We start from the raw sequence: 23,466 nt of genomic DNA on the forward strand, positions 1-23,466 counted from the left end.
ATGTCCCAGGCTACCGCGCCTACCATGCCACTACGGCCACACCACTTGCGTCTATTTATGTACGCAGTGACGTGCTCGTGGAGCAAATTGACATCCCCTCCACTCTCCTTAAATATTTAGTTTGTGTGGTTTATTACCACCCTTCTTCCCGCATCTCACTCGTCCTTTTGTCTTTTTGCAACCCCCCTGTCACTTCCTCTTTATTCTCTGCTCTGGGCAAATTCCTTCACTCTCTTCCTTCTACCTCCCATCTCCTCTTTGGTGGTGACTTTAATGCCCCTCACACACTCTGGGGCTACCCACAAACCCTCAAACCCGGCCGCCTCCTGCATTGTCTGGCCCAGGAACGCCACCTCACCCTTCTTAATACTCCTGGCTCTCCTACTCGAGCGGGCATTGCCTCACAACGCCCCACGACACCCGACCTCACTTTCTCTCGGGGTTCACTTTCCTTTCACTGGCAGGTGACAGCCGAAACTCTTCTAAGTGACCACTTTCTCATCCATATCACCACCTCTCTTTCCCACATCCCTCGCTGTCATCCGGTTATTCACACTGACTGGCATGCTTTTCGCACTAATCTCGCCTCCGACTCCTTTCAATCCTACGACGACTGGACGTCGCGCATCTCTGCAGCGCTCACGTCCAGTAGCCGTCGCGTTCGCTCTCGTTACCCAATCCAAGACCAAGATCCTCACCTTATCCGTTTATGGCGTCGCCGTAAACATCTTCAACGCTCCTTTCGCTCCCAACCACACAATGCCCAACTTTCCTCCCGGATCACTGCTCTGCGGGCTGAGATCGTCGCCCACTGCGCCTCCCTCGAGCACTCTCGTTGGAGTGCTCTTTGTGATGGCCTTGATTCTGCATTGCACTCGCGATCCACATGGTCTCTCTTTAAATCCCTCCTTGGCACTAAGCCTGGCCTTGCTCCCACTCTAGGTAAAGCCCTCACTCAGGGGACTCCCTCCGAAGTTTTTGATCAACTCGCCTCTCTCTACCTCCCGCCCCCTCTGGCACCCTCCTACCCGGTGTACTCAGGTGGACCTAACCCCGATCTGGACCAATGCTTCACTCTCCGGGAGCTCGAATCTGCTCTGGCTGCTAATGCTACACGCTCGGCTCCCGGTGAGGATGCCATTACATACACCACACTTCGTAACCTTCCTGACTGCGCCAAAGAATTCCTCCTTCAAACCTACAATGAGGCCTGGGAAAGCGGCTGCTTGCCGAGCTCCTGGACATCCTCCCTTATTTCTATGATTCCAAAGCCGGGCAAACCTCCCTCTCTCTCTAACCTCCGCCCAATCTCCCTGACGTCGTGCGTTGGTAAGACCCTTGAGCGAATGGCTCTGACTGGCCTCTCTGATTTTCTTGAGGCACGGGAGTTCTTCCCCCATTCTCTCATTGGCTTCCGACGCCGCGTCTGTGCACAGGATATGTTTCTGATTCTCCAGCAAACGTTCCTGTCCCCTACACCCACTCAAATTTACGCACTTGTGACTGTCGATGTTCGCAAGGCCTTTGACGGTGTTTGCCACGATCACATCCTTTCTCAACTCGCCTCTTTGGATTGTGGCTCCCGCATGTACTCCTATATCCACTCATTCCTCTCTAAACGTGTGGCTCGCTTTCGAGTAGATACCCACTTGTCTGACCCACACCACCTCACCCGTGGCACACCTCAAGGTGCTGTTCTCTCTCCTACCCTTTTCAACCTCGCTATTTCCCCTCTCGCCTCCCAGCTAGCTGAAATTCCCGACCTGCATCATATATTTTACGCCGATGGCATCACTCTCTGGTGTTCATCTGGCTCTCCCGGTCACGTACAGGACACCCTGCAACGTGGCCTAGATCTCATCGACTCCTTTCTCACCACCGCTGGCCTCTCTCCTGCTCCTGAGAAATCCGAGCTTCTCCTTCCCAACCATTCCTTCTACCAGCGCTCACACAACCACTTCGTCTCTCTCCACCTTTCTGGCTCTCCCATTCCTGTCGTCACACAGTGCAAAGTTCTTGGCTTCCCTTTGCATGCGGCTAAGAATGTGCAAGCCCTCCACCGCGCTGTCACCACCTGCCACTCTGTAACTCACCTCCTGCGGCGCGTGGTCACTCCACGCTCAGGTCTCCACGAGGCTCACGCGTGCCGCGTTGCCCACGCGCTGGCCCTCAACAAGGTCTTGTACTTTGCACCCTACGCTTCCTTCACTCAGACTCAACTTAACGCTCTCGAGACTGCCCTTGTGGGCCTCTACAAGGCAGCTCTCAACCTCCCTATCACTACCTCTACCACTAAGCTCTTTGCCACAGGCCTCTTCCATCCTCTTCGTTCTCTTCTCAGTCTCCATCGTGACTCGCAGCTTGCCCGGCTTTCCCTTACCCGTCAGGGTCAGTGGTTGTTGACTTAAGCGGGTATCTCGCCCATTCCAATCTCCCCGTTTACCTCTCCTATTCCCACCCCCGCTCCCAATCTTCGTATCCTTCCCCTCCCGACCAACATGTCCCCCGTCCTGCACGCCGGACGTCGTCATGCGGCCGCACAGCACCATTCCCCTCTCTTTGATACCCAGGGTGTAGCTTACACGGATGCCTCCTTCGTGGCTCCTCGAGGTTCCTGCGGCTACGCCCTGTACCATCCACACCTCCCTGCTCCTGAAACCCACACCAGCGGGCCGTATCTACACCCTCCAGACGCATTGTCCCTCGAGGTCCTCGCCATTGCGCATGCCCTCCAGTCATTTGCCGTCCTTCCCTCTCTCCAAGAGTACACAGTCTATTCAGACTTACAAGCCGCTATACACCACATACAGAAACGCACCCTGACCCCTTCTCTCCAACAGGAGGTCGAACGAGCGGTCTCCGCACTGCAGCCTTCCATCGTTTTCCTCCGCTGGGTCCGTGGGCATTCAGGGATTGACGGCAATGAGCTGGCCCATCAGCTCGCCCGCGACACACTTTTCCGGGCACCGTTGATCCCCTGGACCAAGCCCTCGGAGGACGGTGGGAGACTCACCCTTCGCCGCACCATAAAAGAGGTCTACCTTGAGCTCCGCCTCGACAAACGCCTTTACCCTCCCCCTCATCCATCACTCACGGTGCCGGAGTCTCGCCTTCTTCGGCACATTCAGATGAATGCAGCTATCACCCCGTCCCGCCTCTTCCTCTATCGCTATCGATCGAACCCTTCCTGTCCCAACTGCCCCTTTATCTATGCGGACCTGGCCCATTGCCTCTTCTATTGCCCGACTGCTCAGCAGTCGGGTTCCTTCCCCCCACCCTTTCTATCCATCACCACCTGGCTCGACTGGCTTGGCGCTGCAGGGGAAGAACAGCGGCTTCTGGTCGCCCAGGCGGTCGACATGCTCGGCCTATAAATTATGGTCGAATAAAAGTCTTTTACTACTACTACTACTACTACTACTATTTTCCCCGAACAATAACTGAGTGGAACCAGCTTTCTTTGAGTGGACTAATAAGCACTGAGGGCATTGACAATTTTTTATCAAGACATTTGAATGTTGTATGTCCATTTCTGGCGAAAAAAAAATGTGTTCAATTTACCTCTTTTTTGTTCGAATCATGCATGTTCTGTCTTTGGTTTGTTTATCTTTTATTTTGTGTGCAAAATATTACCACGCCTTCTATCTGGTTGTACTGCCCTTGCCGCTCGGGCCTACCAAGGCTGGCAGTGTTGAATAAAAGAAATAAATGAATTGATTCTGTCTCCGCAGTTCAATTTCCCAGCATGAGGAGCTTCAGTACGAATAGAAAACGAACACAATTATCAGTGGAGTTATTACTTAATTCAAATAATCAACTTTTTGTTTAATCTCAGATTTTAGGGCGCGTGATTAAGATGCCAAATTGAAGGCTGCCAACATCTAAGGCGAGCCCAACGTTTAAATTTTCTGAATCACTGCTGTGCTTCGGATTATACCGAATACAAATGCCGAAAAATACCGCCTTTGAAAGCTCGTTAAGTAGGCTTGCATGCGTTGCACACTGAAAAAATTGGCAGTGGCTTAGCTCGGCTATGCCAGGATATACGTAGTGAAAGCTAAGGCATAGCTTGGTTAGCCTTGGTTAATCTGGATTGCAAATCCAGGTTAGTCTGGTTGTCTGGCTAGTTGTTGTCACGTGGTTCGTCACGCGGTTGGTCAAGTGGTGCGGTGCGACCCCGGTGGGAATGCGACCACGGCGAAGCTGCGAGTTCGTGGCCAATGTAGCTTTCGCTACAAAAGTAATGTCGCCCGCACTTTAATCCAGCAAATAAAAATGCAGCTTTCGTATTCTGTGATGTAAAAAAATTTAACGAGATTTCGGCGACGATACCGGCGTAGCGGGCCATTTTATAAATGAGCTTTCAAAACCATATTTCTGACGCCAGATATTTCGAGCCTCTAGGCCGATTAAGGTTATTTACAACTCGACGATTTTACCGGTCTTCAATTTTGAATTGTAATCTTGCACCCTGCAGGAAAGAAGAAAAGGTTGATCAGTTAATTAATAGTGTATTAATTTAGCTCTAAAGCGTACATAATGTCCGCCTAACCGCACAATCTGCAGAGACCGCACTTACTCATTACTTAAGGTTTATTTAAAGCGATAGCTTTACTGGCCTAGCGGCGCCGATTTCGCCGTGGGCTGCAGTTTGACCTTGAACGCCCCTTCCTGCGCCGCTGCCATAGTAAAGCATCACGTGATTTCGCTGTCGCTGCGCCGGAGCACCACAGCCGCGGAGCGGCTGCTGTCTAGCCGAGCAGACGCGGCTTGGCGTCTGTAACGTTGAGTCGTCCCACACACTGGATAGGCAGCTCGCCACCCTGCCTCTCTGACAGGGGTTGATCGCCAGAGGTCGGTCACCCAATGAACGCTGCGGCCTATTTCTGCAGTGCGCGTGTCTGCCACAACGTTGTCATCGCTAATGCATGCAGCCCATATCTCTCTATCGCCACCGCCACGTACCTCAAAACGCGGCTGAAGCGTCCACTGACCCAGGGAGCCAGTTGTGCGCGCTTCCTTTCCTCAAAATTATTGGTGCCTAGAACGTTGTCAAGGCCAACGCCAGTGAACACAATGAACGCCGACAGCTTTCGCTTTGTATATCCTGGATTATCTGAGCTAATCCGCATTCATTCTTTAAATAAAAACTGAAAGGGCAAACAAAAAACTTGCGGTATGTGCCCCACTGCTCTCATGCTCAGATTTGTGACGAAATAATGTAAACAATTGCTGCATGACCTCTTCCCCAAAGATAAGGAACCACTACTATACTGAAAAGGTAACTACAAAAAGTAAAGGAATGAAACCCATACCTTTTCGAAATCGCCAGAGAAAAAAATAAAAAGACTTGAAGTGCAGTTTTCTTTTTAATACTTCTAGTGATTCTGTTTGATACAGAGGTATTGTGCGGGAAAGTCAGATCCGTAATAAAACCAAAAATGATTTGTTATAATGGACTATATAAATTTTTTCAACTTTATTACATATGTATCCTCCGTTGTATAATTTACACTAAAGAAATAAAGCTTTACACAGGGTACCTCATGACCGGTTATTAACCAAACTAACACTTCTTAATATTCACCCTCTTGTTATTGCATGGGTTAAAGATTTTCTCTGTTCCAGGTTTCAGTTTACCAGTGCCAATAAGCATAATTCGTCTCTCAGCCAAGTACATTCTGGCGTCCCACAAGGAAGCGTGCTTGGCGCCTTGCTTTTTTTATATTAATTAACGATTTACCTAACTCTATTTCTTCCCGAATCAGACTTTTTGCCGACGATTGTGTAATTTATCGCAAATTTTATACTAACCAAGACAGCCTAGCCATACAATCTGACCTCGAGACAGTAACAGCATGGTGATCTACTTGGCTTATGCAACTTAACCTTTCCAAAACAAAATTTTTGTCTTTTACTAACCGAATGACTCGATTTCAAACAGCGTATTCTTTAAATAACACTCCATTCGAGTTGGTAACCCCGTATAAATACCTCGGTCTTCACATTCAATCAGACCTAACATGGAACCACCACATTAACCTTATTCTTGCATCTTCTAATCGGTCATTAGGCCTCTTAAAACATAACTTAAAGCATGCTCCCTCTCACCTCAGATTACGTGCTTACAACACTCTTATTCGACCTAAAATTGAATATGCTTCGGCTATTTGGGACCCTCATCAAGCATATTTAATAAATAACATCGAATCATTGCAGAATCGCGCAGCTCGTTTCATCTACTATGATTATTCACGTCATACCAGCATCACAGCTTTGAAGAAACGCGCTGATCGGAAAGATTTATATATCCGTCGTAAAGTTGCACGCTTATCACTTTCTCATAAACTGTATCATAACTCAACGCTTCATAATGACTTTTTTCTTTGCCTTCTTCCATTTTTGACCGCCGCGACCATCCGTTTAAAGTTAAGCACTTGTCACGTCGTACATCTAACTATGCACATTCATTCATACCACGTACTATTACTGACTGGAACGCTCTGCCTTCAGATGCTGATACCACCACTGATCCGGAGAAATTTCATAAACTAATATCTGCCACTACTTATGCGTAACAACTTTTAGTACATTGTTAACTTCCCAGTGCATTATGTTTTTGTCTTTTATTTATATTATTGATGATTCTCGTTGTTTTATTTTCATGCCGTGGAGGATAGTCATTGTTTAACTTGTATTACCTTTACTCTGTTAATGTTTCTGTTTCTTGCCATTTATACGTCAATGTTTAATTATGTCGGTTTTGTATTTTCGCCTGCATCGAAATTCGACCGCCGTCGGCGGGATCGGAAAAATTGAAAATTAAAAATTGCCTTTTAGAGAAATTTCAGTTTTTTCGATCCCGGCCGCGGCGGTTGAATTTCGATGGAGGCGCGTCTTTCGGAACAGCAGCCGAGTACCATAACCTCTCAGCCACCGCGGCGGCAAAAGGATAGAAGGAAATAACACTAATTTCTGAGGAGCTTTCGACTTCCTATGTGGGAAAGTTGCTTGATACAAGTCAAGAAAAAGTTGTGATCTAAATGTTTCCTTTTAGAACAGCTTACAGGGAACAAACGTTGCAGTAAAAGGTTCCTGAAGTATACACCCAAGGCATCCACTGTGGTATCTTTACCTAGACCGTGACCAAGGCTAGTTTGCCTGGCGGTTTTATTGATTAGCATTCAAACTGCGCTTTCTTGATGTATACGTGTCTGGATGCAGTCGTAACCAAAATGCAACTTGTGCAACGTTCTTTAACGCTTCCTTTTATACCAACTTAGATCACAAGAACCTTGTACGTAGAATATAATAGTTGAAACAAATTCTATTTTTTCCTGTACAGGCAATGTTTGTAGTTGATGGTAGTGAGCTAATAGTGTGTGCGGATGTGCTCATGTAAAACGGACGACTGTTGAGCTTTATTGTGCTGATTAAGAGAGCAAGTGGAACTGCAGCTCCGGGTTTCCGGTGCCCCTCTCTCATGGGTATCATGAAAAAGAAAGGTGCTGTCACTAAATCCAGGAATTATGTGTGTCACTAAATTATATCTCCCGTAGGCATTCGGAAGGGTACTTCCTATCAGATTTGTTGGGCACATTGTTCTGGTTGACCGCAATAATATATAGTTATAGCTATCATACGAATTCGCTTCATAAGTATTTTCTTTTGTGAAACAAAAACAAATACAAATTGTATTCCTTGTTCAAACAATGTAACTCTTAAGATATCTAGAGCATAAGTTTTCTAGGTATTTCGTAGTACTTTACTCAGATCAGAGGAAATTTAACCAGCAAAACAGGAAGAGGACGCACACACAAGAAAAAGAAAAACAACATTGAGGTCTGTGTGGTTTGAGTGCATGCTTATCTTGCGTCTTGCGTCCTGGTCTGATGGGAGACTGCGTGTATTATGTCCTTGTCCTTAAGCATGCACAGTACATGAGACACACAGAAAGAGGTGATTACGCCACGATGATACGCAAAAACTGCACGTTTTCTTGCACGCGTGTCGAGAAACGTACGATTGTGTGACGTAAAGAACACGTACAATGCAAGATTTGCGCCGTTATGCGACATATAACTAAAAAAAGAGCGCAGTATAAAAATAAAAGAATATCAAAATTGTCAGAATCATTCTCTACCGCTTCATTGCTGCAACGCGCATTCTACAATGGGTAACTTGCGCTGAAGTTTGCGGTGCCGATTGCAGCGCCATAACACACTGCCTAGCGAGAGTAGCAAGCAGTTTTGGGTAGTACAATTAGTACCTTTCCGCGCCACCTTCCGGCGCTTATTGGCGTAAGCCTCTGCGCTCTGTCGAAGGCGCACGTGCCGTGCGTCAGATATCTGGGCTACGCCGAGGGCAATGAATGCTGTCAGCCAAACGCGGGTCTCTAATCGCGCAGAATGTGTTCTCGCGTTTGCAGCGGCCCAAGCGGCTGACAAAAGAAGTTTTGAGTCACCGAATGGAACCCGCCGCGGTGGCTCAGTGGTTAGGGCTCTCGGCTACTGATCCGGAGTTCCCGGGCTCGAACCCGACCGCGGCGGCTGCGTTTTTATGGAGGCAAAACGCTAAGGCGCCCGTGTGCTGTGCGATGTCAGTGCACGTTAAAGATCCCCAGGTGGTCGAAATTATTCCGAGGCCACCACTACGACACTCCCTTCTTCCTTTCTTCTTTCATTCCCTCCATTATCCCTTCCCTTAAGGCGCGGTTCATGTGTCCAACGATATATGAGACAGATACTGCGCCATTTCCTTTCCCCAAAAACCAATTATTAATGTTATTAAGTCACCGAATGGAAGAATTGCAGTGCCACCTTGGCAGCGCAGGCTCCCCATAGGCAGCACCTCTTTTAAACGTTATTGAGCACCATCTAACGCAGTTTTAGAGCGCTTTTTAGAGGGTAGCTTTTGTCGTCGGGAAGTGTCTACGGAGAACAGGAGAGCCGGTGGCCCGCACTCTTCCTCCGGCGCCGCGCCAGTGTTGGAAAAGTAACGCATATAAAGGAACTCAAGGAACGGCGCGCATCCGCCACTGCTATGCATTGAAGGGAAAGCAAAAACGCAAGAAACGACGAAGACACCGTAAAGCAAGCCATGAAGCATCTCCGGCGCTCTTCGTGAAGCAACGCCCACGAAAGCCACGGCCCTTTTAATGACCACTGACTGAGCAAGCAGCCGCGGACTTTGACACCAAGCGTTCTACTCTTCGAAGCGACCGCCACCATGCAACTGCGAGTGGTAGAGCACGCCTACCACTTTGCACCGTCCGAAAATGTAACAGTAACCGCGTCCCAGACTCGATAACTCGAAGGGGAGGAGGAGAGGGGGGAGTGTCGCAAGAACACATTCGCTTTCTCTCCAAAACGTAGATCATCCTCTGTCTTCTTCTGTCCACGCGCACTGGCTTTCGCGGAATTGGGATGCGCCGAGGGGCCATAAACTTGAAGGCCAGGGCAGTCAGTAAGAGTGATAAAGGCGACGAAGAAGTGCAATGGAAACGCGATTGCGCTTCCATAGCAAGCGCTCATCGCACGCGTTTCCACCCGTTTAAGCGCCATATATTTGTTTATTTATCTGCACTTGCTTTCAATCTCATACGTGATTATAACAGGATAGGCATAAGTCAAACAATATTAATTTTTTACTCACCTTTTTTACGCCATGTCCGGCTACCGGATGTCATCTGGGGCCCTCATTCTCTAATAAATATTCCCAAACTTTTAACCTTTTAAGTACCGGGTGATTGAGGGAAGCTTATAACACTAATTTTTGAGGTAAAGTTTTGTGGTAATGTCTTTTTCGACATAGTAAATAGCAGTGTTGGTGGTAACCTGGTGGTAAACTATGGTAACCTGGTTAACAAAATTTTAATGATAAACTTTTTCACTATTACATATAAGCACCTGGTTGCAATCAGCGATTTGTTGTTAGTCATTCGTAATAGCCATGTAAGTTTTTGAAATTTCGGAAGCTCAATTACCGGCCGCCTTGTGGCTTATAAAAACTTAGCAATTTCCGCGAGATTTAAAAAATGAGCGCCTGCTTTGAGCGTACAGCGACACACACCCAGGAAAGTCAACTCCGTGGCGCACATGTCACGTGGTCTTTCCTCTGCTGGAACGGCGATCAGAGGCGACCGCCGGAGCGCAGTGGGGCAGAAGTGGTCACGTTTACGGTGGGCTATGGAGTGACGTGCACAGGTGCCCTTCACTCTGCATGCAGCGCCGGCGCCCGACTTTTGACTCGTGTCGAAATTTGCAAAAATTTTGCGCGCGACACGGACGAGGGTAATCGCGTTTTCGAAATTCGAAAGACTGTGAATCAGGATTTTGCTTTGGCCTTGTGGTTCACTGTTACAAAAGATTACGAAAGAATAACAAGGACAGGAAAAATCGCACCACACATGCGGAGCCCGTCCTGTGTTGTCTGTTTTCTCGTGTCCTTGTTCCGTGACGCTGGGTTAGTCTTTTGTCAAGACTGATAAGAATATTACTAATGACGAGCTGCTAATCAGTAGTCGCAACGAGGTCTGTATCAGCTATAGTTGGAAACCACGGTATTAAAATTTTATATTGCGGCTGATTTGATACACGTGTGAACAAGTGCTTTTTGTCTTTCCTTCAGAGGCAGTCCTGAATTTCATAGCCTGGTTCTGGTCAGAGACGACAAGAAGCGTGATGATACACCGGGCACCTAAAGGCGTGAAACCTGCTTGATCACCTTACGGTTCAGAATGTGAAGACTTCACATTAAATGTGCGTTACTTAGGAGTATTATGCTTCGGTTTAATGACTTCTAATGCGCAGAACCGATCGAGAGAAAAGTCAGTTGTTTTCCTCTGGGATCAAAGCATCAGCCGATATTATCATGTGAAACTGTTCCCTGTTAGTTACGGACTGCGGACACGTGAAAAAGTAATTTCCCTTTCCTCTCTTCCTTTCTATCTCTCCCTTCGTTCCCCTGTGTAGGGTAGCATACTGGGCGTAGCCGAGTTAACCTCCCTGCCTTTTCGTTACAGACGAAAAGATCTGAAACCGAGTGATTCCATTTAAGGGCTTTGCATGTGAGCACAACAGGTAGGAGGCACTCTCTAAAATACGAAACAGATCGAAAGCATTTAAAGCAGCGCAGGCGCCGCCACAACAACAGTGGCACCAGGTAGCCGCGAAGCTTTACCCTACTGAGCAAGCGCTTGACTTTTCGTCGAAATGAAAGACACGTTTCGCTCATTGTCACGCCGAAGAGCGACCTTACAAAAGTGCCAGTTTCCTGAAACAGACCGAACCACCATTTCAGGCGAAGGTCGAAAGCAAGGCTAAAAAGCTTTCAGCCGCTATCCCTATTTCGGTGTGAAAGCGCAAGATACCCTGACAGTCGGTAGCGCCTTCTAAACAACGTAGCAGTGCTTTAAACTGTAGAGTTATCCTTGACTTTGGTGGTCATAAGCGCAGGCATTAACTCCTATATGAATGCTGTCCGTGAAAGGTGAGAAAGCTCAGCGAAGCCATTTGTTAAAAAATAGTTACACACAGCTTTGAGCAGCGCCTGTAGAAAACATGCTGCGTCTCTTTTTTTTTTTCACCTACCATTCTCAGGTATAATGTACCATGATGGACCGGACTGGTTCAAGCCTTCAATTCGAAAAGGGGAACTAAAAACTGAGAGCTTTATTTGTTTTAATATTATGTCATAAATAATCTAACATGATGGTTCTGAACAACAGGCGATGGAAAATAGGTGACCCGTTGAACGCCCAGAAGCATGAGCATCTAAAAGAAGGGCTTAAAAAATGAAGGACGCTACCGAATTTTCCCAGAACGTACTTGAGACAGGTACACATAAGTGTTCAAGTAGTTTATAACTAAACCCAAGAAATACATCGGGCATTTTCTGTCGTCCGCCTCGTCTTTCTCCTCCGAACATGAGCAAATGTCGATTGCTGCGTCTTTCAAGTAATTCACACTATGTGCGGCGCGACATAAAGTGGTCCAGACTTCTTAGTAAGCTGTTTGCCCTAAATATCCTCCGTAAAGTAGGGCATCTCACACACAACACAACCCACAGGATAATCGGGATTCCAGCACACACGGGAATAGAAGGTAACGAAAAGGCGGATAGCTTAACTCGCGAGATCACGTACCGAGCTGAGCAGCCACAAACCCTGGGTCACCACTATACCGTTGAGATCCGATATTCAGAGATATTGAATTTTCACAGAGGAAGGAGGATTAGATACTCTCCTCCGCATAAGTATCTAACACAGCAATAAGCAGCTAGTTGGCGGAGGCCGCAAACGGGAACTTTCTTTAACTTACACATCCTACACAAAATGTATCCTACACAATTCAGGGACACATGCCCGTGGTGCGGGGCGACCCCCACGCTATACCATATCACCTGGGAGTGCGAACGCAACTACGCATTCCACCAACACAAAACCCCGAGTGCGGAGGAATGGGAGAGCCGGCTCACCAGCTGCGAGCTCACTGCCCAAAGGGCACTAGTGCAGCACGCAAGCTAAGCAGCTAGGCTCAATGGAGCCCTGGTATAGGGGCCCAACCTTGCTGAAAGCGGCCAAGCGTCGACAGCGATGAAGACGAAGACCGAACCGCCAATCTCTTAAGAGACCTCAATAAAGTTATGTTTTTATCTCTCTCTCTCTTTCCTTTTTTTTTTGCTCAAAATATAATTTGAGGATTCCAGGTGAGATTTTACCGGAAACATTTTTCCGCCTGCTCTGCAGAGCCCACTCGTTTAATAAACATCTCTTGCATATTTTATGCGCACACTTTGAAGATAGCCACGTGTCGCATGCGCTGCACATTAGGGGCGCAGGTAAATGTGCCTTCTTGTGGCCCAGGGGACCTTGGAAGAAGAGGAAAGGGTAACGTAAAAGAAGACTGCCTTTGACAGTCTCTTGATGGTACGACGCGCCAACTTCCGGTTTCGCCACCCACTTAGTCTGACAGATTTTCAACGGCTATTTCTACTCAAAAGCATCACATAATGCAGCCTAAAAGGCAACACCCAGGTTAGTAAGATTGCAAATGACTTCCGTGATGCTAATTCTTGGTGTAAAAACAAGGTGAGGAAAGAGTATTCCCAACATTCATATACGAAGTGCTATCCTTCGCGTTACAAAACGCTGCGCTAATCTACTGCGATTCGCAACCGATCAGCACGATTTTAATTGCGATATTATCGGAGCCTAGGCAAGTAGCAGTAATTATTCATGATTTGAAAGTGTAATCGACGGAAGCGCACTTCTGCAGCAGTTTAAGCCAGCTTTTCAAGGATATATCTGCCTTTGTTTTGTCTTTTTTTTCTTGCCACAACGCCTAGTTGGTTTGGTTGGTTTATTGGTTTTAACGTCCCAAAATGACTCCGGCTAACAGTTGCAAGCTTGATTTCGTAGCTTATTAGAGTATGCAAAAAAACGACTGTTCTTAGAAACCTTCTGTCATATTGTTGGTTTAGAAGCCAGTAAAACATTTGTCATCGATGTTAGTCCTGGTGCCGGCTCATCTGCCAGTGAAAAAGCGCAGCGAATGGTGAGCAGAGCATGGGCAAGCATTGTTTCCTCGGATGTGTACCAACTGACACATCGCAAGTCAAGCTGCAAAGAGGCTAGTCTGTCTTTCATGCTTACCTTCGTTAGTGCTCTACTCAAGTGTACGAGCTACACCGGACGCAAAACCCACACATTCAGACAACGTGCGTACACACAGGTTTTGCACAGGGCGCATTACAGAGAGAAGAACCGTGCCTCTGTGCGCCCTGTCTGTGTGTGTGGTTTTTGCGTCCGGTGCAGTTCGTACGTGTGGTAAGCGGCAGGACTGAGAGATGGCGCCACATGCGCGCGCAGCGAGAACGCGCATCTTACTCGATAGTGCTCGATTCAAAGCTTGAATCATGTAAAACATGATATAATAAAAAATTCACGTCGGCCCAGTGATTCTTAAATACAGAACAATGGCGAGATTTTCTTTGTTTTTCTTTTCCCTTCATGCAGACATGACACGCTGACTCATCCTGCGGGGGCGATGGTGACCTCGCAGAATGCGCACATTCAACGCAGGAGCAGAAGAAAGCGAGGAAGAAGGGCGCATACGGGCAGTGCAGTGCTTATTGATCATGGCTGCCGAACAGCATAAACCCAGTCTCGGGCAGTCTCCTCCATCGTCTCCCGCTCGTTTCCAGACACGGCAAGACCAGCACCGACAAGCGAATCATGAAGCCTCGAGTTCAGCGTCAGTGGCCTCGGCGGAATTCTTGCTGAATCCCGGAGATCACGAGGGCGGCAATCACGTGGGGTCGTCAGCCAGGCGCATTCGCAGCTACGTAATCGGGGTCTGCGGCATCACTCTCTTCGTGATCTTCTTCCTGCTAAGGCCGAACCCAGCGCCAACCGCCGCCAGCCACGCCGCACCAGTGAGCGCTGACCACGGTAAAGAGCCCTCTGCACCTCGTGGGCGCGTGGGACATCCGGTGGCAGACACGTCGCGCACGATCACAATACCAGGACTACCCGCGGTAGTCAAGCGCAAGTGATGTCCTTCGTGCGATAAGTTTAGCGGACAGAAAGCAAAGCCTGACGTTGGAAGCACCCCATGAGATTTGCAGCAATAGACTCCCATGAACACTGACGACCTGCCGACAAAGAGCAAGATTCTTGACTAGCATGAAGGAAGGTCTCCTTACGAGAGAAGCAAAGGACCTCGTTCACACATTGGCGCTGTACGACCACTGGAAGAGGGGGCCCCGAGATACCCGAGATGCGGTTCGTGATTCGCGTTGTTTCGCCTTCAATGCCGTAATTTGTTTTTCTTTGATTCCGGAACACAGCAAGCTTTGTGTGCGACGCGCATCTACAAAGCAGTGCTGTGCCTGCGAGTTATTTTGAAATTTACGGTACACCTGCACTCACCCACATCTATGCTGTTTTTGTTTCTCAGCAGTGAACTGCACTGAAAATTGTTTCCAATATAAAATGAATACCCTCACTTAAAGTGCAGTATGTCACTCTGGTTGACTTTGTCAACCACTTATCCAGACGTATTTTAACCAAACAAAGTTAGCGTGTACATCGTACACAGCTGACTTATGTATTTAATACTTGCATGTGAGAGTAACGTCTTTGAATCTTTATTTGAGGCATGTGCTTTACATGACTGAGGAGAATAAGCCTAAATCAGAAGTTTAGTAGAAAGGGGAGACGTCCTCACTGACTCAAACAAATGCTTGAAGCCCTAATACAAAACGATTCTCAGCAGCTCGTGCAGTCACTGTAGCACTGTGGTGTCTGTTGCATTTGTTAAACCACCGCTTTTTCAGAGACACTGGTGAAAGCCACGTGCCCATCTAAGCTTGCTCCGGCGTGAGTTCTTTGCGTTGTATAACATGCCTCTTCCATGACCCATGCGTCCAAGAGAGTACTCATCGCTTGCATTATTCGATCATTTATAGTTACCTCTTTTGAAATTGCATGTTTATTTTATTTTTCCTCAAAGGCCATGGGTACGAAGTATTACATGAGGGATGGGCATGAAAGTTACAAGATGATGGCCTCATCAATTTCTTGCATTGAATGTGGTTGATAAGGTGTGCGGCTTCCGGTGGAAGTTCTTTCCAGTGCCGAGGTGATTTTACAAGCAAACTCTTTGTTCAGCATGATATCGCGTGTGTTTATGACTGGTCACCAGCACTAAATAAAATCACTGGCTCTCTCCTGTACGCATTCTCGCATAAGCTTCACTTGCCTCGAAGGAAAACATTGGACCGTAAATTACTGCGTCACAAATGAGTACTTCACGCTTCCAACCCCACTAATCTCGACAGTAAGGAATCAGGTTTCACCACTCAAATCAGATTTAAAAGTGTGCCACAGAGAGCCGTTAGTGAGCCCTTAATTTAGAGCGAACGAGCAAAACTGCACAAAGAGAACGGAATGAAAGGAACACATAAGCACAGACAAGGAGCAGGTGTGTGTGCCTTTCGTTCAATGCTCTTTTCGCAGTTTTACTCGGTCGCTTCAAATTAACCAACTAGCCCGCCAGAGCGTCCTACGCCTGAATTTAGCGTATGTTTATTCTCGAAATTAGGATCTGTGATGCCCTTGGTGCAATGAAATTCTTTAGCGAGCAAAAATCTTAGCATCCAGTGTTGGACAAGTCGGCTAAATGGTCCCAATTTTCGCTTTCTTTAAAATGACTCAAGCATTCTTACATAGCCTTTCCCAATCATGCCCACATTATTTTAAGCAAACAACGGCGCACTGTGAAAGGACAGGTATTTCTAGTTTTCTTGGAGCTATATGTCAAGCGTCGTAAGCTTTCTCACTGCTGTGTTTCTGAAGGAGCAAACACTTTAGTAAAAATAAAAGGCTGAAATCCGGCCTCGGTAATTCACTATTACATAGCGTCTTGTTTCGTCAACGAAGTAATTGCGAGATACCATGAGCAAACAGCATTTCGTAATACCGGCGCACACCAGAACAATGAAGCAATGAAGAAGCGACTCTGTGGAGCCAATCCGGATTGCGCGTCTTGAGTGGAGCCCACCCGTAGCAGAGAGGCGCGAAAGTGTGAAATTTTTTGCGGGACATGTTTCTCTCTCACGCGTACAGCAAGAGCCACGGAGTTGTCACGCTTTGTGCGAGCTGCGCTACTTACCTGTTGGCCCGAACTTCTCTCTCCACGACAACGCAGTTTTGCAAGGTCGAAGGAAAAAGAAGGAAACAAAGCACGTGTTCTTTGTCACGTGTTCGCTACAAAAGAACAGGTGACACCTCCTAGCAGGATATAAAAGCTCTGGGTTGGAAACTTGGGGACATCAGCTCATTTCTCTCCGCTTTGCGACTTGGACTGCACGGCAGCTATCTCTTCGCTGGAGCGAACGCTGAGGGCTGCAAAAAAGCTGACATGTTTACGAAGGTGAGATTTAGCTCTTGGTTTTTGCAATTGGCATGGCGGAAGTGGCATTTTTTTTCGCGAAAAATGCCCTTACGCGCCTTTGTTATCCTTTGTGTGGCTTCCCCTTACATCCTGCTTACATTGTCGCAATGCTAATATGCAGCATATATTCTCAAATCATTTATAAGCATAAATAACCACCGTATTATCATGAAAAGATAACATCCACTTTTAAGGTGTTTCCAATTTATCATCAGCAAATGCCACGCTTGCTTGTGGAATGCTTTTTGTTCATTTCAGGAAAAAAAGAACATTCTTCATAGCATGGTTCACAAACACCATTGCGCAAATCTTTATTTTTGTGCGTCACGGTTTAAAGAGCAGCTCACTTCTTTCTTTGGCAACTGCAGCAGCTCTGAAAAGAAAATGCATTGCTTTTACCTTCCCACGTCCAAAGAGCCAATATTGTCCAGCATGTCCTGTGTTCACTTCCCGGACTTGTTATGTATCATTTGTTATACACAAGGGAGAAAACAATGCTTACTGTCCTTCCCATGCCCAGGTCCAGATACTACTCACCTGCCTCCTGGTGCGAGCTTATGCGCTGCAGCATCATCAGGCAGGATACCAAGGGGCAGGCTACGGAGGCTACGTTGGTCCAGCTGCCGGAAGTCCATACCGAGGATACGATGGCTACGCCACTGTAAGAAAGTGTGCCGTTCGGCGTCGGTGCTTCTGCACTTGCAGGTTGCCGAATGTAACACCAACTAAACTTTTTCCCTTTTTTTTTGGGGGGGGGGGGGGTCGTGAGAAGGGGAGGAGGGGTAGTTCTTTTGAAAATAATGGTATTTAAGCCTGTGCGTTTGTTTCAACTCTACCTTGGATAAAATAGCAGCTTCTTTTCCGCCTAACTTTTTCCTATAAGTTACTAAAATGTTGGCAGTAAGCATTTGGGCTGCTCAAAAACGTGATGTGTAACAGTTGGTTGTCTTGCAGCATCACTGCCAGCGCTACCACGCTCTGAGCATTACATCGACAATCTAAGGTACCATTCCTATGCGCAGTATGCAGCGGACAATAACCCGCGTGCTTGTAGGTAACATTTGATACTCAAGGCGGGACCTATTACAGTATATCCTGTTATCTCAGCACGACGCAAATATTTCGTCAAAATATATATTTTTTTGTATAATTGCTACATTTCGGTGTGTCATTTAGCTCCTCCAAAACTCTGCTTCTGACATATATCTACGCGACAAAATATTGGATAAAGTAGCCATTAATTTTTCAATAGCCCTAGCGTTGTCAACCGAACATTGCGTGCATCACAGGTGTTGCTTTGTTTAACGCTTGTGTCTCATGCTCCACACAAACATTTCAAAAAACACGCTCACTGCTCGCTTTGTAGGCACCCCAGCCGTACAGCTTCGGCTACGACACAGTGGACGAGTACGGTAATCGACAGTTCCGGAGCGAGCAGGGCGACGTCAACAACGTGAAGACCGGATCGTACGGCTACCGGGACGTGAACGGCCTTTACAGGCGGGTGAACTACGTCGCGGATGCCAACGGTTTCCGGGCCACGGTGGACACAAACGAGCCAGGCACTGCACCGGGATCCAGCGCAGACGTGGTCTTCAACGCCGCGCCGGTCGTCCCGCCGGTTCCGGGCGGAGCAGGAGCCCCCGCTGCCTACGGATCAAGAGCACTGGCTCCTGGATACAACAATGGTGGATACGGCAGATTCGGTGGATACGGTGGATACGGCAGTGGCGGCGCCTATGGATACGGGGGTTACGGCCGCTATGGCGCTGCTCCCAATGGCCGGGCGCTCGGTGGCTACGCATACGGAGGCAACACTCCTTACGGCTATGGCGCCGCGGGCTACGCTGGAGGCCGATATGCTCCAGCCGGCTACGGCGCTGCTGGTGGGTGGGCTGCCGGTTACCGTCGACGGCGATGAAGACCTTAGGGATCTGTGGACAGCAGTTCGCGAAGAGCTTCAATCAGAGCCCCCTTAATCACACACAAGCGCATGTTTGTTAAGAAACTTGTTGCAATAAAATGAACGTCGTTTGAAACAATACCGGCTTCCATTTCACGCATCTATCTTGACAACGTCAACGAAAATATGGCTACTGATGTCATGAGGTTACGAGGTTACAACGATTGATGTGACGTAACAATAACTTTGCCCATTAATGAGGCTGACCCCAGCTTCGTACACCAATGACATTAGCAGTTACACTCTTAACAGAAACGGGTAATAAGGGAATAAGCTGTCCTCTAGCTCACTACCTTTTATAAAAGGGTGCGCGCTTAGAGGACCGCATACATTCTCTTATTTATTTATTTATTTATTTATTTATTTATTTATTTATTTATTTATTTATTTATTTATTTGATTCCCACATAGGCGCATTCGTGCTTATAGTGTAGGGGGTGCTTCGCATTATTTCTGTTCTTTTGTTTCTATTGAGGTTGTTGGACATAACGCAAAAATACATTTTTTCTTCACATAAGCTTTTAATTCACTATTCGCTTATGTACGCTCCTCGCCAGTTCTCTCGAGCCAACCCGCATAACAATGCTTGTATATAGGTATGAATAAGGATTCCCAGGAGAACAGCGCGAAAACACACGAGAAGACTAGCGGGAATTAAAGAACAAACTATAGTCGGTGACAGGAACAAACGCACGGCGGGTCGGGCAAAGGACAAATGCTCTCGGGATGCTGTCCACAAAAGCGCTGCGCAGCCAGATACTCAAAGCTATGCCCACACATTTCCCGCGTTCTAAAAATACACGTTTTAATATTCACATATCATAAACACAAATTGTCCTGTCGTATTGCGTGGAGTCATCGTCGCCTTAATCATTTCGTGAAAACAGCTCACGCTGATTACTTATCGTGCCCTTCGGGTAAACGGCTGTAATTTCTTAACACTAATAGCTGACATATGTCGGCAACGCAAAAGGTAAGTGGCGATTTAAACCTCAGGTATCCAAAACGGGCTTTTTCGACTTCAATGTTCGCCTTTCCTCGAATCTATGTCACGTATCATAATCTGCGAAGATCTCTCTGATTCCCTGATTTCCTCACAAGCGTCTTTCTGTAATTCGTTTCGGGACTGCACTCAACCGCACGACGGCACCCCTTTGAGGTCTTTCAGTTTCAGTGAGAACTGGATTAAGTCAATGGAAAAAACAAACTGACAGACGATCACGATATTCGGTTATACGAAATTTGAGCGCAGCTCTGCACCTGCCAAAGTGGCAGGTGGCGTGTTGCTCTGCTTGCCACCGTCCGGCACCTTCCCGTGGCAGCCGTCTTCCTGGTGTCCCCTCCTGCGCTCTCTTCGTTGCAGGTGGCGTTTCGCCCTGCTAACAGCCTGCCGCGGTTGTTAGGTGTGTTGCGCCTACTGCGACGACGACGACTTCGATGCGGAATGCATGAATCGGCTCTTAAGAGCTTGCGCTCTACATGCAGACTTTTGGTGTGGCTTAGTTTGGTTTATGGGTGTTTAACGTCCCAGAGCGACTCAGGCTATGAGAAACGCCGTAGTGTAGGGCTCCGCATAATTTCGACCACCTGGGGTTATTTTACGTGCTCTGACATCGCACAGTAAAGGGGTCTCTAGCATTTCACCTCCATCAAAATGCGAACGCCGCGGCCGGGATCGAACCCGCGACTTTCGGGTCAGCAGCCGAGCACCGTAATCACTCCATGGAGGCTAAACGTTTGGTCCTGTATAGAAAATGGGAAAGATAAATCAAGGACGTATTTTAGGATGATTAGATAGATAGAGCCTTGATGCTTGAGGGAGGGTTAAGATGTCAGAGTTTGGAGCTAGAAAATAAATTTAATAATGCGATAATACATTCGCATTGTCAGTAAATCTAAAGAAACAGTTGAGAATATTTGGCTAGTATGTGTCAGGATTCATCCAGATGCCGACGGAGGCACACAGACTATCCCCGAGGCTTTACGGTTTAAAGATAACGAAGGTAATCTGAATGTATCTGCGTTATAAACGTTAGTAATAAACGGCTGGGGGATTGGTGGCTTAAATCGAGACCAGTGATTTAAATATACAAGTTGTGGATTCAAAATTTGAATATAGTAGAAGCCGATAAAATCCCTATTAAAAAACAAGGAATGTAAAGCGCACAGCGTGAAAAATTCCCGTCTGGAAAAAAAAAGAATGCCGCCACACTGCATTTCTGCATCAGTGGTCTTCAATGAAGCTACAGCCTGTGTCTTATTTTCTGTATTTTTAATTGTTCTTTCAAACTTTAAGGCACTGCCTACACATCCCCTATTCTCTTTATTACTTTCTTTAATACGACTTTTACACTGTAGAAATTTTACATCCTCAAATTTTAAATCCTCCAGCTGCACCCTGATTTATCTGTGTATTGTGAACATTTCTTATTGTTCCCGTAACATTGCATTGCTACCAGTCTTGTTGGTCGTCAATAAACGTACTAAAGAAATAAACAAGCTAACTCTACTTTTCATATCACGTGTCGGTCACTTTGTCTTTTCATGAAATGAAATCCAATACGCTCTAGAAAAGCCGCACCTGCGAAAAGCTGACTTGACATTTCTCACAACAGGATTTTAAAAAAAACTGACTCTTAGTTGCCTTTATCACAAAGCCTGATGTTACATTTTGAATAATCAGCAGCATTTCATTTTTGCTACGCATTAACCTAGCAATGCAAAATTCAGTGCTTTTCCTCCGAGAAGAAAGCGTTAGAGATAGTTCAATCCCCTTCGCATATCGTATCATATAAGATACGCATCAAACTTCTTCTCGCGGAGCGCGAGTGAAACGAAAAACATTCTGGCACATTTAGCCTGAATTTATATCCTATCTGGCAACTACAGCCATAGTGGCTCCATCTTCCGAATCTATTTTGAACCCCAATTGTATGCCACAACACGTGGAGGCAGCGTCGCGGTCTCAATGCTCCAAACTGGTAAGTGAATGTAATTGTATGTACCTTTGACATGTACTATCGTTTCAAAAAAACTATTAGCGTGCTAAATGGCTCCTTGTCTTCGTCTTGTGTCAATTTGAGCGCCCATAATTTTTGCAATGTGCCGCGAGGACTACATTTAGTCCCTTATCATATATGATACACTATGCAGTTATAGGTAATTTGTGGTTTCGGAAGCGCGTCGGCGTCATCACAGAAACATAACATTTGCAGCGTAATGGAGCAGTTTTGCGTGTTTTCTTATTGCTAGAAAGTGAAGTATCCTTTTTTTTGTCCTAGGCAATGGATGTCGGCACATTTTACGGTGGAACAAGACGGGTAGCTCGGTCCATTCCTGGTGATGGTGACAGATGCAGCGATAGCGAGCTGTCGGACGGCGATGGACGGGAACTGCTACCGTGCCAGGCTCCATCTGCGGTAGCAGAGGAGTCGTCTGAAAGCGAGGATGATAGTAAAGATAAAGCTGCTTTTGCAATATCGACTTCTAGAGGCAAGAAAGGACCTGCAAAATGTAAACCAAAGTGGACAAACACATGCTTTGAAAGGAACCCAAAAGAAATTGAGTTCACTGGGAGCACCGTGATGTCATCGACTATCAAGGACCTTGACACTCCCTTCCAGTTCTTCAAACTCCTGTGTCCCGTTGAGGTGTTCAAGATGATTCCCGAGGAATCGTTGCGCTACTCAATTCAGTGTCGTCCGGAAAAGCCTCTCACGGTGAACGTAGAGGAACTCGAGAAATTCGTCGTAATGGTTGTTTACATGTCGATCATTTAGCTGCCAAGCACCTGAGACTACTGGAGCTCCAGCATCGGACACCACAAGGTTGAAGACATGATGTGCCTCAACCGCTGGGAAGAATTAAAACGATTTCTTCACTTCAATGACAATGAGACCCTTGTTGCCCCTGCAGAAATTGGCCACGACAGGCTGCACAAGGTGAGACCCCTCATGAACATATTGCTTGAGCAGCTGATGACAATTCCGCGAGAAGAGAAACTGTGCATCGACGAGCAAATTTTTCCTCTCAAGGGACGAAGCTCACTGAAGCAATACAATCTGAAGAAAGCACATCGCTGGGGATACAAAGTTTTTCGCTGAGTGGGGTATCTGTTCCTGCTATGATATTGACACAGTGCATTCCGCATTTTTGCTTAGCGCTGACCTGAAGCACGCGCTGTCTCGAAGAAGAGGAAGCGGAGGTGTCAGCGATCTTGAGCTGTGGTACAGACGTTCGTCGGATCCTGCGTTCCTGTGTTCAGTGATCACCGCATTCACGCGTGACATTTTGGTGGAGGTGCTGGGTGGTGCACCCCATGCTCAGGACCCCTCCAAGAAGCCGGGACTCCAGCCCGCGTGACACCTTGAGAGTCAGTTACGCCCACCCATCAAAGTAGCCGGCGGCTGCAAGGAATGCAACCAGAGTTCGGGCCTCTGCAGTCTCGTCCGACCGCCAGGAAACTTACCTCAGCGCGACCATCAGTGCCCACAAACACCTCCGTAAGCATGCCGGATGCCATCCCTTTGCCGTCCGTCGTGCTGC

General features: G+C 47.1%; 1 protein-coding gene across 1 annotated transcript; it reads left to right on the forward strand.

Moving 5' to 3' along the window:
- The first annotated feature begins 14,139 nt into the window (after nucleotides 1-14,139).
- LOC144124038 (uncharacterized) lies at nucleotides 14,140-18,879 on the forward strand. Its single transcript, XM_077656715.1, has 3 exons — nucleotides 14,140-14,436; nucleotides 17,479-17,619; nucleotides 18,325-18,879. The coding sequence occupies exons 1-3, from the start codon at nucleotides 14,140-14,142 to the stop codon at nucleotides 18,877-18,879; spliced, it is 993 nt and encodes a 330-aa protein (XP_077512841.1).
- The last annotated feature ends 4,587 nt before the right edge of the window (nucleotides 18,880-23,466 follow it).

The sequence above is a fragment of the Amblyomma americanum genome, chromosome 3 (assembly GCF_052857255.1).
Source record: "Amblyomma americanum isolate KBUSLIRL-KWMA chromosome 3, ASM5285725v1, whole genome shotgun sequence".
Lineage (NCBI taxonomy): Eukaryota > Metazoa > Arthropoda > Arachnida > Ixodida > Ixodidae > Amblyomma > Amblyomma americanum.